Source organism: Lissotriton helveticus, chromosome 1_1 (genome assembly GCF_964261635.1).
Source record: "Lissotriton helveticus chromosome 1_1, aLisHel1.1, whole genome shotgun sequence".
NCBI lineage: Eukaryota > Metazoa > Chordata > Amphibia > Caudata > Salamandridae > Lissotriton > Lissotriton helveticus.
The window spans coordinates 836,286,527-836,304,437 of NC_136057.1; the positions used below are offsets into that span (position 1 = coordinate 836,286,527).

Genomic DNA, 17,911 nt, shown 5'->3' on the forward strand with positions numbered 1-17,911 from the left:
CTGTCTGTGTCAAAGAGGAATGCTACATCATCTGGGTGGTTCAGTCAGTGGTGCCTACCTAGACCGTCTGCATGGCCCTGGCCTGCTGTGTGCAATTACTATCCTTGGAAAGGAGACTCAGAGTACGCACTTTAGAAATTATGCCTGTATGTAATACTGTCGCCTCTGAAAGTGTTATTTTTGCACTACACACCGTACCTTATATTTTTTCTCAGTGCTGTTTTAATATCCCTTCCTGTTTTTCCATCAATAATTGCAAGCTGGCTTTTACCTTGTGCCATGGGAACAACATCAATCCGCAATTTCGCATCCGCCAGGGAGGCAGTGGACAGTGTGTCTGGTCACCAAGATTGATCGACGGAGCGTCAGATGGAATGGAGGAGTACCGCGAATAAGAGGAATGGCTGGATGCATGCAACTTCCCAAATTCAACAGGACAACAACAACATGCAGTTACAGTTACAGTATCCTCTTCACATCTCCTTATCTTTTAAATAACTTATTGTTGTGAACTTCTGAGGGCGACTCTCTGCTTCAAATTCATTCCTACAGCTATTTCATAACTTTCTTTGCTATTTTTAAAACTAATGTAATGTACTATTAAGTCATTCTCTCTCTGAGTGAAATTGCATAATTACAGCAGCCCTGTACTGTCTAATAGTTTGGCACTTCCTTTATGTCCCTTAAAAGATTTATGGATATCTTCGTATCCAAAGATTTGTTTTTCTTCATTTGTTGTTTGTCCATGCTGTGTTGATTTTTTCCTCTCTCCACAAAACTTTCCCAAAAAACCCCACTCCCATCCAATTTTCAAACCCTAACTCTCTTCCCCGGGGCTGTGTGGTTTTCATTGCGGTGTGACTAAATGACAGCAATAATTCCACACACTTGCTGGGGAGGATAAGGTGCAAGCAACCACCTCAAATCAATTTTAAGGCAGCTAGATGAATCCTAGGATATTGTAATTCTGCTTAAAAAAACACCAATGAGTATTTTCAAATAAATTCTGAATTTATGCCTACCATCGATTGGATCAATCGTCAACATCATCCTCCTACATGTCAAGACTTGTTACGCTGCTGTGTCACTGTTCTTGTTGTAGCCATAATCATCCATGCACATTTTTTTCCCATACTTATCTTCAGCATTGCTTAGGCTACAAATATACTGTTCCTTCTAATACTCCTCTTAGGCCACTCAATGTCTCTTTTTTTTCCCTTTGTTTTTCATATGCTCCTACTGCTAGTGTGGTACCACTCCTACTACCACCACAACAATGGAATTTCTGTCCTGGATGAATGTCATGGGCAACCGTAATCGCCATTTGCCTTGCATCCAGCGCTGATCCTAGTTCTATTCTCAAACACGAATCACAGGTAAGATAAGCATTTTGAGGAGGTAGAATAATGGGCTAGGACTCGGAGGAGAGGAGAGACTGACAGTAGTACTAGTAAAGTACTAGTAGGCCAATTGAATTCACTAAGTCTGTTAGTGGCACTTTTGTACATTTTTGGACGTTTTAGATAATTCATGCTGGTAAGTTTGAGGAAACCAAATGTGCAGTAACCCCCGCCCACCACCCCACAAAGTAATATGAACGCGTACACTATGTTGAAGTATGTAAAAATAAACTAGTCCAAAGACCCAAACCACCCCCCTCCCTAACCCCAACAAATGTCCATTTCAATGTCCCGCAAAAAGTCCCTCAGAATCCCGAATTCCCACCCCCAACAGTCTTTAAAAAAGGGGCAAGGGACACAGTCACTTCCGGCGGTGTCCTGTGGACAGGTGGTCCCTCAGCTCTCTGCGGAGGTCCTGGAGCTGGTGCTTCTGCTTCTCCACCGTGCGCTCCAGGTAGTCCACTCGGCGGCGTAGCCGGCGCAGGCGTGCCATCCAGGCTCTGGGGGGGCAGCTGCTGGTTTTGTTGCAGCTGAGCGGCGACGGCGGGAAGCTGTCGGACCATGGCGCCGTACTGGAGGCTGCTGCCTGGTGGACCCGGGGGCACTGGAGGAGGATGCAGCTGTTGCCGCCTCCTCCTCCTGTAGCGGAGCCCACAGCCGGCAATATTCTGGCAAATGGCCTCCAGCTTCCAGGCCCGGACAGCCATCTCCTTTCTGGTGAGCTTTTCAGGAGCATCTATATGAAGAAAGAAAGAAAAATACTGTAACCAATACTCTTTAATAATAACACAAAATAATTCAACAGAAAGTTGTCTCACAGTAACACTAGCAACTTGCAAGCACAGTATTACATGTTGGCATGTTTCTTTCTGCCGTTTTTGGAGGCCTGCAACATTAGTGGGAGTGTCAGGAATTCTAGTAGCAGCACTATAGACTCACTACATAGTCAGAGAGTCATAGAGTACACCAGTCTTCTTCTTTTTTCTCTAGTTTTGCGAAAGAAATTACTTGTACGTGAACTTGTGATAGCCAGCATCATGCCAGCTCAGTCCTCTTGCACCCAAGAAAAACAGACACAAGCCATGATGACGCAGACTTGCATTACTTTAAGCAGTAGATGCAGGTGGGTATAGGGAAGCTCTTACTTTTTTATAGGGGTGGCACTGGCCTTACTCGGTTACATCAAGGGCTACTGCTCAATGTAATTTATATTTCACAATGCCCCCCCCGGGAAAATGAAGATTATTCATTTCTGATCATGTATCCAGCCGATCACATGATCTTTGCTTATATGATGGATGACTTTAGGTGCTTTGTTGTGATAGATTGATTGAACAACAGCGATAGTCCACCCATGATTGACACAGCTGAAAGAAAATTATTAACATAGGGAGCGAGTGTGGTACCCATAATTGCCGGAGGAAGGGACTTGACTTGATAAAATGTCAACTATACAATACATACACAATATATGCTGTGCTTGCAAAGTAAACTACTGTACTGTTAGCCAAGGGAGAATTTCTGAACAATCACAACTTCTAGTATTTGGATTTCATCTGCTTTGCTACTATGGCATGGGCATGCTGTTCAAACAAAGTAACACTCTTCATCCACTGAGCGTCTGCTCTACATACACCTCTGCTATCTATGAGGAAGAAGATACCATCCATGCTTCCAAAGTAAACGTCTATCATTCTTCTTAATGTCTCAACTGTACCAACTTTACTTTTTCTCAAAACCCAACTAACACCCTTTTCATTTTATTTGGTAAACCACCATCTTAACTTGCATTTCACTTTCACCCAAATGATATATTGCAATGCACACCACACATGCATTTTCTGATTCACCCACACAGGCAGTCATCTTTTCTTTCTCCTCCAACCATCCTTGCTTCAAGCAGCCATGCATCTGATTCCTTCCTATCGGCCACCTATGCATGCATTCAAAAACACGTATCATTCTTTACAGTCATAAATGTTACGACTCGCTCGTCCTTCCTTACACCCTTCTTTCCCTTTTAGTTCATCACATCCCTCAAGTTCATGTGATGTGACTTGGCTTCACAATAAAAGTTTCACAGCTGAGTTGAAGTCAAATAGAGGGGGCCATTGCTTACTCGAGAACTACCGCCACTAATGCTATTGCTAAGTCAAGGGTGACTGTCTTCTCCGTGATTGGCAAAAATGTAGTTCTAAATTAGAAACAGTTCATAACAGTACAGTGTACTTCTACTAGTGTACTGTCTACTGTACAGTACATCATACACACCTTTGCGAGCCTACTCTAAAATGTCAATAAGTAAGGAGTATAATAACTTACCACCGTCTGCCGCTGCTGAGCCATCCTCCGCAGCAGCTCCTCTTGGTGGCACTTGTGGCGCCACCGCATCCGCCCCTGGAGTGGACCCCTCTGCGCTGCTGGCCCCGGCACTGGTGGTGGGAAGATCCGCATCCGATGTTGTGATGACGCCTAGAAAAAACATGTTATATTTTTAGATGCCATACACCACCCCCTATTTCGTCTCGTAATGGAAGAGAAAATGTTAATACTTAAACAATTTTTAATTATTGGGACTGAAAAAAGTCACAGTTTTGGGGAGGGTGTTAACTTATATGCTTAGCCATAACATGCAACACTTTTTGGCACAACTGATGAATGCTTGCTTTTTAAAGTGCAACATTTTTCTAATTACAGACAGAACCACCTATTCCTCATCACCACCAGGAGGACTTGAAGTTCCAACAAGGTGAGGGCTCCCGAGTCCCGCACAGTTACTATTAATAATTAGATGTGTTAAGTTGAAGTATATACTAGAGAAGTGTGTTTAAACTTTAACGTCATCTATCACCACTGCTCGATGGGAATACTGCGCTATTAAAAATAAAGAAATTGTTTTTTTATTTCTTATTTGAAAATAAAACTTTAAAACTAAAAAACACTGTGTGGTTTTTGTTCACGAGTGAGTGAGCGGAAGGGTTTACAGTTGCACTACTGCACTTTGCAAGCATGCTTCCGTGACTCTGATAGGTCGGGACTCGGTAGTCTTCTTCTGTTCTTCTGGGTCGTATAATCATTGGTCAGACACACTAGATAATCGGTCAGGGGGTTGGGGGTTCAACTTCTGTTCTGACTGAGGTATGTGGAAAGTCGAACTGCACCTATCATTAACAATGTCCTATTTCTCTTGTCCATACTTCCGTATGTGCAGAATAGTCCCTGAAACACTAGCGGTATGGTATGTGCTACTATCAAATCAAAAAGCCAACTACTAGCTTATTCTTGGTGGACATTGACATGTTGTTGTTGGAAATTTTCAAAGCACTAACATTAAGAAGACTGGAATAGACAGCAAGGGCAAACCAGAGGACTGCACTCAGTGCCTCTAGAGCTATTGCTGGATCAGAGTTTTTTTAACACCGTTTGCCGACTGGGCAAGCTTAGCTACCTACACAGACTGACTCATAATAAAAATAGTAAATAGTAGTAGCACAGAGAGTGATGGTAGAGGCAGGATAAGAATGTAGAAACAGTCTACAAGAAGATCAAAGAGTATTTTGTAAAAAATAAAATTAGGAAACAGTTTGGAATGAATAGGAGCTGTAAAAGTTAGGGAAGGATAATTATTAATATTAACAACAGAACAACTTACTGGGGCCAACAGAAGAGCCTGCAGAGGACTGATCCTGACCACCTTGTTCCGTCTGAGTCTCAGGTGTGGTCTTCTTGCCCCTGGGAGGTGCTGATGATCATGAAATAAACACAAACATGGATGATTGTTTTTTTTTTTTATATTTGATTTCTTTGACCACAATCTAAAATGATATCGGGGAAACAAATTACCAACAATTGCACTACATGTATTGAATGACCTATCTGATCTGATCTGATCAACTAGGATAGATAGTACAGTATTGCTGGATACGCAGACCGTCGACTTGGAAAGTTATGTAAATCACTAACTAAACCAACAACAAAAAGGTTCTACTACGACTGCCAGCACTCAGCAGCACGCGACGTGACAGACACAGTCCGTCATCATGATTGCAGACGACTAAAAAATGTCCTACTACTAAATGACAAGTCATAATATTCTCAACCTATCAATCCACCACTATCTCTTCTTAGTGGCAAAGGAAGGACTAGACTTGAGTCTCTAGTCTCCCTAGCATTAGGCAGTTCTGCGTAAATGAGCACAAAGTTGCAAACAAGTAAGCATAGGAGCAATGCCACTGAGCAGGCGAGCACCTGCAATCACAGAAGCTATTTAAACATTAATTTACCTGCAATGTAATCGAATCGGCAGCATTCTTGCTCTTCGGGGAAAAACATATATTAGCAATAAAACACAGAGCAGAAGAAAACAAAGTAGTTATTAAATAGCTACTCACCAGGGCCCGGGATCTCCACGCCTAGCAGGTGGAGCAGGTCCTGCTCCCGGTCAAGGAGGTCAGCCCACCGGTGCGTCGCCTGATGGTAGGTGCGCCGGACCCCGACTCCCTACGCATGGCCCGGCACACCTTATCCCAGAGCTGGCGAGCACCTGCAATCACAGAAGCTATTTAAACATTAATTTACCTGCAATGTAATCGAATCGGCAGCATTCTTGCTCTTCGGGGAAAAACATATATTAGCAATAAAACACAGAGCAGAAGAAAACAAAGTAGTTATTAAATAGCTACTCACCAGGGCCCGGGATCTCCATGCCTAGCAGGTGGAGCAGGTCCTGCTCCCGGTCAAGGAGGTCAGCCCACCGGTGCGTCGCCTGATGGTAGGTGCGCCGGACCCCGACTCCCTACGCATGGCCCGGCACACCTTATCCCAGAGCTGGCGACGCTCCCGGAGGACATACCCTGAACCGGGCCTGCCCCCTGCTGCCACGGTCTTGGGGAGATGGCGCTGGATGTAGAAAATCAATGCGGCCACCTCCACCGCGCTGAAGATCTCCCGGGCTACTACTTGCTCCCCCCTTAATTGCCCACAAGAGAGCCAGGTACGGGGTGCGGGACCCTTCCCCTTGTTCTTCCCGGCTCACTTTGCCATGGTCCTGGACAGGAATGGAAATAATAGAAAGAGAATAGAGAAAAAGTTAATAAAAGAAAAGAGTTAAAAAAGTAGTTTTAAAGTAACCAAAAGTAGAAAAAAACACAAAATATAGATGTAGAAAAAGAGAGGGATAGATAATGGGTAAAAAAGATCCTAAAAAAGTTCAAAGAAACAAAGGATTGCAAAGATTAGGGGAGGATTGAAAAACCATGCCCAGAACCATAGCAATGAATGAAAAACAAAACAAAGATGGCCGTGCCCATTGAGGACCGCGTGGGTAAGTTCGCGGGATATTTCCCTCGCGAGCATGCAAAAACACACGCGACCACTTAATCGCGCCCCATGCACAACGCGAGAATGCAACTAGTGCCTGGAAACGGAAATACGCAACGCAAACAAGATGGCCACGCCCATGTACGACCACATGGGTAACTTCACGGTCGGCGCGCTGAAAGAGGACCGAGAACACGCAAAGCGCTCCGCGAACACGCACATTTTTTTTCCGCAAATTCACACAAATTTGTGGATTATGCGGAACGCGAAATTCGCTTTCGCACGAATTCGCGTACCACGAATTTGCAAATTTCACCCATACTTATCTAGCATCGAGTACATAAAAAAAAGAAAAAAAGTAAAAATAACACATAAGACATTCATATTGTCAAAATTTGTGTTGTCAAAAGACAAAATAATTGTAATTTGAAGAGGTTTCTCAACCTCTGGCTCTTTCAGGACTGGATGTATGTAAGTGTGGCGAGTGGATTGGTTTGTGAGAAATTGCGTTTGATTGCCGATCTCCAAGGGAAATCTTTTGGGGAAGACTGGTAGTCTAAGATGGAACTCTGTCTCGGAGTAGTGGGGCATTTTTCTTTGCATTTACGTGGGTGAATTGAAACCTGAACCCAGAAAACTGCTGTTATGCAATGTGATAATCAAAGGTGTGAACGTATGTCTAATGGCAGATTCAGGGTCACTTTTCACATTATTGGACCTATATATTTTCTTGAAGTTCAAACCACAGGAACTTCAACCGTCCAAGGTTAAGATGTGTGCTTATGGTGGAAAAAGAAATTAATTGAAGGTCAATTTGATGGCATGTTAGAATTTGAAGGGAAATCTGCACATGCTGTGGTGTTTGTCGCAAAGGAGTGTTTGAATTTATTGAGATGGCATGATCAGGGAGAGCTGGACATGATTCTTGACCATAAGCACCCGGATTGTGGGATCTTGTGTGAAGTTGATGCCGATGTGAATGAGTGTGTCTCCTGCAAAACTTATGGATTGATAGGTTTCTCAAACTATAATGTAAATTATAGTGCAGTTAGGGAACCTGAAAGGGTTCAAACACAAAATCATATTGAAAACTGGTCAAATCCCTGTAGTGCACAAAGTGCAGAGAGTATCCCTCTTTGAGAGAAGATGTATGCATGGAATTAGATAATTTGTGTGATTTGGTTGCAATCCAGCCCATAGACAGCTTAGAATGGCTTGCACCAGCTGTTTTAGCACAAAAGAGTGACAATGCCTCGCGTTTCTGTGTCGATTTATGTGATCTCAACCAAAATATTTGGGTGGATAGGGAACCCTTTCCCAACATCAGTGAAATGCTGAGTGCATTGGAGGGAGCTACATATTTATTACCCTAGTCACTTCAGCAGTATACCAGCAAGTAGTCTTGTGTGAGAAGTCGAGGCACTTGACCTCATTTGCAACTCTGGAGGGAGTATTCTGTTTCAAATTAATTCCCTTCTGACTTGCATCTGCTTCATCTTATACCAAAGGCTTATGAAGGAGATATTCAACGATGTGAGGGTGTCCAATATTTCCAGGAAGACATTTTGATTTTTGGCCAAAATCTACCACAGCATAATGTGTATTTGGACAGGGGTTTGTGTTTTTTGTGAGAAAAAGGAGTAACTTTGAGGGGAGACAAGTACACATTTGAACAGTCTGGTGTGGACTACTTAGGACATCACATATCCAAAGATGGCCCAAAGTAAAGTTGGTTAAGACTATTAAGCAAGCTCCTCTTCTGAGTGATAAAGATCCACTGAAATCCTCCCTGGGGTTAGCTGAATATTACTCAAAATGTGTTTCCCCTTTTGTGAACAAGACTGGTCTCCTCAGGAACTTGATAAAAAAAGGTGTCTCATTTTTGTGGAGTGAGGAGTGCCAAGCTGCTTTTGACAAAGTACATTCCAATATTGTATTGCAGGTCCTTTTAATTTGTTTGATCCAGGAGACAGTAGCATCATGTTCGATCCAACGGACAGTAGCTTCATTGGTACTGATGCCTGTAACTTTGGGTTGGGTGCTATCCTCATGCAGAAGAGTTGTAATGGAAGGGCGCATGTAGTTGCTTTGACTTCCAGAGCACTTAGAGTTGCTGTGCATACCTACTTACACATTGAGAAGGAAGCCTTGGCACTTTGGTGGGGAGCTCAGTATTTGTGTGGGGAGTTTATTGTGTAGGAACAGATCACAAACCATTGACTGAATTGTTTAGCACTAAAGGGAGACAAGGCTACTTCCAGGATTGCCAAGTGAAAACTTCACGTACAAGAGTTTCATTATAACAATACGTATGTTCCAGGCAAGAAGAATGTTATTGCTGGCTTCTTATTCGGAATGCCCAAAGTGGTGGATGATAATAAAATTGTATGTTTGGCTAATTCAATCAACAGTGTGTTGAGTGGGGCATTGGAAGAGAGTTAATGGAGAGATGAGCTTCACCTGGATCATATTTTTTGTAAAGTCATACAGTGGGATATGCAACGGTGGCCAAACTCTAACTCATTGGATGAGAATTTCATCCCATTGGAGGAGAATTTCCCCCATATGACCATGTGGTTACTGAATTGACATGTGATGATGGACTGCTATGGAGGCTGGGACAGCTGGTAACACCGGCAAGTTTGAGATTAAGAATTCTGGAGTTATCACACGAGGGTCATATTGGAATAACAGCAATGAAGCACAGAGTGAAAGTGGATTTTTGGTGGCCTCGGGTAGACAAAGCTGTAGAATGTTTTGTGAGATACTGTGATCCTTGTGTCGTAAGTGACAAATCCTAAGTGACCCAACCCACCCCGATTAACACTGTGGATTGTCTTTTTAATACCATGTGCAAAATTGGCATTACACATAGCTGGCCCCATTCGGTGAAAATTCCAAGTTCGCTATTGTTCTTATGGATTATATGTCAAAATGGCGGAAGTTAAGTTTGTGAATAGTGTTACCTGTACTTCGATTATTCAGTTCTCACACAAAGTATTTTTAAGGGAGGGTTACCTGGCTAAGATTGCAACTGACAATGGTATGCAACTGATGTCAGAGGAAATTAAGTCATTCTTAGATTCCCATGAAAGTTAACAAATTAAGACTTCCCTATACCATCCCTGAAGCAATGGTCTGGTCAAACACTTCAACCACACATTGAACCACCAGTTGAAGCTTGCAACTGTTAACAACTTAAATTGAAAGTCTGTAATAGATGATATGCTGTGGGCAAACAGGGCAATCCCCAATTGCTCTATTTGGGTCTCTCCTTTTTTCTTGTTGTGGGGAGAGTTCCTTGTTCTAAACTCAAGAGCGAGTGCATGAGTCATAATCATATTGATGATGCGTTTCTGGCGAGTGTGGTGGGCATAATAAAAAAAGTACAAAAGAAGTATGGGAATGCTAGCATGAAACCAGACTTTCATGATTCGAGAGTGGGAAGCTGTGCCAGAATCAAGAAGCCACGACATGTTTTTAAAAGTGATTCCAGGTTTTATGCCCCCAGGCAAGTGGTCAAGTTATCTTTAAGTGTGAGCCACACCAGTGATGGCAAGGTGTGAAACAGGAACATAATCTCTGCTATGTCTGGTAGTAAGGTTAATCTTGTGTGAACTCACCTTGAGAAAACCTCTCAGCATGAGTGTTTAAGGGAACCATGTGTAACCAGAACATGAAATGAAAGGCACACACTGGTTTTGCACATGAATTACATTGTTGTGTTCTATCAGCCAAACCTGTAATGTGAAGCTTCCATTTCCATTTGTCATTAGGTTTGTAGTCGAATGCTAAATTATGTTGTATCTAATGTCAAATCCATTTCTATTCTGTAGCTAAGTATATTGCTTCACTGTGCTTTTTCTTTCTGTTCATTTCTTGTATATATTGTGTTAATATTCTTTGAAGGGGGAAGATATGTTGGGTTGGCGTGGCTCCTGGGCAGGACCGAGTCATGATGTAGAAGGTTCGCGGATTCTTGTGTAAAGGTTGGGTAAAGGGAGTCATTTGGAGATGGGCTGTGTGATATGATGGTGCCATTATTGATTTACTCCCTGTAGATTAAAAGTCTATCTTCAGTCATGTGGCGTGCCTCTTTTCAATTTTTCACTGCTGCCTCTGGTAGATTTTTCCTTCAGCTTCATTGGCTGAATTTTCATAACATGGGTTCAAACCTGGGCCTCAGAAAAGGCATACTGATAAGATCTTTAGATATTGACATCTAATCATTTAGGACCCAAAAGGCTCTCGGTATTTAGAATTGTATAGACCTAACCAATGCCTTTGACCGAGTAGCTTAGACAACAGTTCGGAATATCTTGATACCACTGGAATAGAATTGATTTTCTACATGTATGCATGGGAATCAAATTATGTTCTAGAAAAAGAATGCATAGAAAACTTTCATTATTCTGGAGGTGAATGCCAAGGACGTGGTCTAAAACCATCTATGTCAATGGCACTCTGATAAAATCTGTGAAGGGCTGTCCATTTTTAGGTGCAACTTTTCACTCACAATTAAATTTGGATTTTTTACTTTCATTAAGACAACAACATTTTGCCCATGTTCAAGTGGCATACTTAACTTCACCGCCTCACCTGGCCAATAGTGATTGGCACAAATTCTGGTAGTTTAAAAAGACAAATGCATACTCTCTGTCGCCTTTGGTGCTAATGGGATTTATATAAAGCAAATGTAATTACCATGCACAGAGAGAAGAAAACATCTAATCGCTGTTTATTGGGTTTACATCAACACATTTCCTCTTTTTCAACTTATAGAAAGCTTAATTGGAATTTTTAGAGCTTCATGTTAAATTTGTTGTTATGAGCACCCATAAGGAAAACCCTCATGTTATCTTTGAACAGGGAAATTATGAATGACTGTCTTGTTGTAGGGAGCAGCAACAGGGGTCCTTGGATAAACTGTAAGTAGGTCATTTTGAATTGTTTAAGGACCCAGAGGAGATAGGAAATGGCTGTCGAAACTCTTTGTAACATGGTGGAGCATAGGGAAAGATTCAGCTGAATTAAGGAAAGAAACGCAAGGTCTTACTTTCCCTTAGTAGCTCGAATGCATTCATAACTGAACTGGATTTATAACACAAATTAGAGTACTCTATTATCAATACTTACATTTGGCGTTATCCACAACAAACTAAACTTTCTGAAAAGTTGGGCCCAGCAGATCTTAGTGATTCAAGTACTTGTGACAAAGAGTCTCGGGCAAATAGATACATTGTCCCTGTTTTAAAGGAAGCCAATTGAAGCCTGATTTGTTGTAATGTTTATTATTATCGTCACATTTGAAGTGTAGCTGTTGAGAGGTTTTTTACTTTGGCCATAAAAATAAGAAATGCCACGTCAGATGAAGACTCTAGTATTGTGCTATAATGGTCACTGATGAAATAGTGAGTCTAGGCTCCCTGTGTTGGTGGATTTATATTGTCCATTTTATTGCATATTTTAAAACTTGTAGATGTTTTCATAGATGATGTTTTGGTTTGTTTTTATGAACTAAAATAAACTATATATGATGTTGATTAAAGCAACAGCACCTGCCTGATAACAGGAGAATCCACGGGCCATGGTAACAGCAGAAAAACAAAGTTAGAAACATCTCCTGGGAAGATTTCAAAATCAGGATTTAAGATCTGAAGGCCCCTAACCTGCTTATACTTCCTGAAAAGCAGTGTCAATAAGACTGATGCACAGATGCAAGGTGAATACATTTTGCTTGGGTCAATTTGAAATTTGGTGAAAAGTTTGCAAAGAAATTTCAGAAATACTATTGAGATCTATGTAATCCATCCCCAGATCAGTTGGTAAACCAGACAAGTTGTGAATGATGTATTCCTCAGAATCAAACCACGAATGAATGTTAGAATAAAACCAAAGTGCATATGAGTTCTTCCCCTTTTCGGATTCTGAAATCGTCTTAAGTTATATCTTTCACAATGAGAAACAATGTTGCTCACATTTTTAGTTACTCCTTGCTCGTACAGTACCTTCAGAATGACTGACAGATCTTCTTGTAAAGAGAAAAGTCACACATTTGAAAAGAATACGTTTCTGCACTGAGTTGTGCAGCTCACAGAGTCAGGGGGGTGCGGAATTGAAATATTTGATCCGAATTACAGGTATGACATGTTTACTTACGGTTCTGGTGAATGCATAGGAGAAGAGGGGTGCCTTATGTATTGTGTAGTTTGGAAAACACGGAATGCCAGACTGGCAAGGAAATCTCGTGCAGACAACAGTCCTGCTGCTGGTCTCAACTGGAACCCTGAACACTCTGCAAAGTTAAAATACGTGTCAGAAGCCCAAGCGACCCCTTAAAATTATGGACTGAGGAAAAACTATTCAAGTTTCCACCATGTAAAGTCAATTTCTAAATAATGTTTCATTTATAAGCATAGCAGGATTCACTAACCTCTTAATTTGTCTTGTATTGTCCCTTAATTCATGATAGTACACAATAAAATCCTCCACCTGTCATTGATGGTAATCACAACATTTAACACATACTATTTCTTTGACAATGAAGATCATGCAGGTGTATATTTACTCTATTAGTCTGCCTCATTTGCATTAAGTAAAGTTGGAAAACACACTATTTGCAGGTCTGCACACTCTTTAGCACCTTGGTCTACACATTGTCTGTCAGTTCACTAGATGTAGAAGGTAGCCAGTGAGGAACCGTGTTTGAAATTATATTTAGCCTTCTTGCAAATGTAAATTTGGTTTAGAGTTCAAGATGAACTGAAAACTCTCCACTTTCTGCCCTACCACGAATATGAAGGGAAATTCAGCCAGTGAACTCTATCCCGTATTTAACATGTCTTCAAAAATATTGGACACTTTCCAGGTAACACCGACCCCTTAATCACAACCATCATGTTTTTATATTGATCATAAAATAGCGGGATACCATGTAGATAAGCTAAGCATTTCTGATCATCCCAATTCCAAACTGAAGTGCAAGAAGATAAATGATCTGACCAACATCAATCAATCAATCAATCACAGCATTTATATAGCGCACTACTCACCCGGAGGGTCTCAAGGCGCTGGGGGGAGGGGGTCCGCTACTGCTCGAACAGCCAGGTCTTGAGCTGCTTCCTGAAGGCGAGGTGGTCTTGGGTCAGGCGGAGGTGGGTCGGGAGGGAGTTCCAAGTCTTGGCGGCCAGGTAGGAGAAGGACCTTCCTCCTGTGGTGGCTCTTCGGATGCGGGGGACGGCGGCGAGGGCGTGGCTGGTCGATCGAAGCTGGCGTTTGGGAGCGTAGAAGTTAAGGCGGCTGTTGAGGTATCCTGGGCCTTGGTTGTGTAGGGCTTTGTGTGCGTGGGTGAGGAGCCGGAAGGTGATTCTCTTGTTGACCGGGAGCCAGTGCAGGTCTCTCAGGTGTCCGGAGATGTGGCTGCGGCGGGGGATGTCCAGGATGAGTCGTGCTGAGGTGTTCTGGATCCGCTGGAGTCTCTTCTGGAGTTGGGCGGTGGTTCCGGCGTAGAGGGAGTTGCCGTAGTCCAGACGGCTGGTGATGAGGGCCTGGGTGACCGTCTTCCTGGTCTCGGTGGGGATCCATCGGAAGATCTTACGTAGCATGCGCAGGATGTTGAAGCACGACGAGGAGACGGCGTTGACTTGTCTGGTCATGGAGAGGGAGGAGTCCAGGATGAAGCCCAGGTTGCGTGCGTGGTCTGTTGGTTTGGGTGCGCTGCCTAGGGCGGGGGGCCACCAGGAGTCGTCCCAGGCGGAGGGTGAGGATCCCAGGATGAGGACTTCCGTCTTGTCCGAGTTCAGTTTCAGACGGCTGTTCGACATCCATTTGGCTACGTCTGTCATCCCTTCGTGCAGGTTGGCTCTGGCGGTGGCGGGGTCGTTGGTGAGGGAGAGGATCAGCTGGGTGTCGTCGGCGTAGGAGATGATGTTGAGGTTGTGCTGGCGTGCGATGGCTGCGAGGGGGCTCATGTAGACGTTGAAGAGTGTTGGGCTGAGCGAGGAGCCTTGAGGAACGCCGCAGATGACTTCGTTGGCTTCAGATCTGAACGGGGGGAGGCGAACTCTCTGTGTCCTTCCGGCGAGGAAGGAGGTGATCCACTCCAGTGCCTTCTCCTGGATTCCGACGTTGCTGAGGCGCTGTACTAGGGTACGATGGCAGACAGTGTCGAAGGCCGCGGAGAGGACCAGGAGGATGAGGGCCGCTGTTTCCCCGTTGTCGAGCAGGGCTCTGATGTCATCGGTGGCTGCGATCAGGGCGGTCTCGGTGCTGTGGTTGGCTCGGAAGCCAGACTGCGAGAGGTCGAGGGAGCCGTTCGTCTCGAGGAAGGCGGCCAGTTGCTTGTTGACGGTCTTCTCGATGACTTTTGCCGGAAACGGGAGCAGCGAGATGGGGCGGTAGTTCTTGAGGTCGGAGGGGTCGGCTGATGGTTTCTTGAGTAGAGCGCTGAGTTCGGCGTGCTTCCAGCTCTCCGGGAAGGTCGCGGTGTCGAAGGAGGTGTTGATGATGTCCTGCAGGTGGGGTGCGATGACAGCGTCGGCCTTGTTGAAAACGTGGTGAGGGCAGGGGTCTGTTGGAGATCCGGAGTGGATGGAGTTCATCGTGCGGATGGTGTCTTCGGTGCTGATCGGGGTCCAGGCGCGGAGGGTGGTGGTGGGGGGCGGTGGTTCGGTCGTGGCGTGCGTCGGATGAGTGCTGAAGCTGTTGTGTATGTCCGCGATCTTGTTGTGGAAGTAGGAGGCGAGGGAGTTGCAGAGGTCTTGCGAAGGGGTGATGTCGTTGTTTCCGGCGTTGGGGTTGGAGAGCTCTTTCACTATGTTGAAGAGTTCCTTGCTGTTGTGTGCGTTGTTGTTCAGTCGTTCCCTGAATGCGGTTTTCTTGGTGGTGTGGATCAGTTGGTGGTGTTTTCGGGTGGCGAGCTTGAGGGCAGTCATGTTGTCCGGTGTTGGGTCTCTGCGCCAGGTTTTCTCGAGTGCTCTGCAGTTCTTCTTGGAACACAATCAACATCAGAACTCAGTTCTCCTGCTTCTTCAGTTACTTTAAATTCATTGTATAACCCTTTGAGCTACCGTACTTTATATTCCTTAGTGTACCTACTCTACTGCTAAATTACCGGCCTCTACTCTCCGGCCAAAAGAACGCCTGTGGAGAAGTTGTCCAACGAAAATTGATGATAAGCTTGCCCATCACCTCAAAGCATAGCTACTTATGTGATGCCGCAAGGGATCTGTCACTCCTCCATTTCTAATTTTATTGTTTCTAATGGCTTGGGTATATATTTAACATTGAGCTGCTCTTGCATAAGTGGAAGAAACAAACAATAGGTTTCTTTGAGCCCACTAGCAAACATTCCTCTCCATTACTCTCCCCTTCTAGGGTTTGGGCCATATGTATGAACCTATTTTGTGTTTGCAAACAGGCCGATTTGCAGAATCGGACCATTTGCGAATGAAAAAAAAAGCTTTTCCTATGTTTCAACCCTATTTTGTGATTCGGTAACCTGTTATTGAATCACAAAGTGGGTTTGTGATGTGGTATTTGGAAGGAGGGTGTTTAGGGCGTCACTTCCTAATCCCGAATCACAGTGGTATGCATGAATGTTTTGTGACCATGAATGCAGTCGCAAATCATTTGCATTTTACCACCAACTTCAAGTTGCAAATGGGAAGGGGTCCCACGGACCACTGCCTGCTCTTAAAAAATTAAAAGAAAATATTTAATTTTTTTCTTTTAAACGCAACCCATTTTCCTTTGAGCGAAATGGGATGTATTTAAAAAAAGAAGATTGGTTTATTGGTAAGCAATCACAGACAAAATAGTTTGCTGACCCCAGCAGGCAACCAGTTCCCTGATTTTAGAGATTGCTAGGGGGTCGCAAGTTGAGACTTATCTCATTAGTAATAATGAGATAGGTTAATTTAAGACCCCATAGGATTCGCTAAATGAAACTCTTGGAATTTCATACATTAAGAATACCTATTACCTAATTGCAATTCACGGAAAATCCCAATTAAGTATTTGCTATTCCTAATGTTGATACATGTGGCCCTTTATAACCTGTCCCAGTCCAAAAAATATTTAACTTCATTGTTACATGTGTGAGGCTATTTCTATCTGTTACATAGTTAACTAGCCTGACCCAGCTGAACCTATTGGACTTCCTACTCACATAGGAGGTAGGGGTACCTGCAGCACTATCCAGTGCCGGAAGACTAATTCAACTGGGATTGGCTTCAGCGATGGCTAACCCTATTGAGCATGAGTTCATAAGCACAGTCAGAAAAAAAACCTCTTGTTGTGCAACTGAATCATTTTCACCCATCACTCCCTCTGCTTCGAAGGCGGTGGTACTGTTGAACGCAGCCCTCTGAGGTCCGCCATCCAGGCACAGACTCAGCAAGATACTGGTACCACTCACCAAGGACATTTTCGGTGTGTGCATATAGTAGAGTTTGATGGCAAGTTGATTCAGAGACGACAACCCTTACAATAAGAGAACTTCACAAGCAGGTTGTATGAAGTGTTTTGAGATAACATTATATTTTGCCATGAGAGTAAAAGGAAGCCACAGAAGAAGCCACAGTACTGAGTAAGCAATTTATTCTTAGTGGTGAAGTACTGACTTCTCAGCTTCACTTCATTTGAGGTCCTGACTCCTCTCATTATCTTGAAAATGATCGCTCACATTTACAAATGGTCACAAAAATATTTGGACTCGCTTTTGTCTGACTGCCCAATTCCCATGGGCCAAGCTGAAGGTCACATGTGCCACGCTGAAGGTCAGGAAGGGGAATCATCACAATGAGGGTGAATATTTACAGTGTATTATGCCATGTCCAAAGCAAGTGATTTGCACATTTGTGAAAGTACCCTGCTAAAACTTTCTACACACGGTTGACTGATTCAATTGGAAGTCATGATTGTGCACACATTTTGTTGCCTGTGAAGTTTCAGAAGTTGTACATAAACTGCCAAAATTAGCAGAATACCTAAAACAGTCAATGAAAAACCATAAAGGTATTTACAGATATTAAAGTCATTTTAACGTTTTCCAACTATGAGACAAAATATGCGATTGCTTTTTAGAAGTTGTTGATTGGCAAACATCTGCATGAAAGTCACCATGGTATCTTATGCTTTGAAAATATGTTTTGTTATATAGACTCTACAGAAAAGAAAAGCTAATGGTTTCT

At 43.4% G+C, this 17,911-nt stretch overlaps 1 protein-coding gene across 1 annotated transcript in view; it reads right to left on the reverse strand.

Annotated features, from left to right (window-relative positions):
* LOC144762956 (tyrosine 3-monooxygenase-like) overlaps window positions 1-17,911 on the reverse strand; it is a 410,220-nt gene that overhangs the window by 172,384 nt on the left and 219,925 nt on the right. The window contains exon 7 of the mRNA XM_078648265.1: window positions 12,879-13,014. Within this exon, the coding sequence (XP_078504391.1) occupies window positions 12,879-13,014 (136 nt within the window). The remainder of the gene's footprint in view (window positions 1-12,878; window positions 13,015-17,911) is intronic.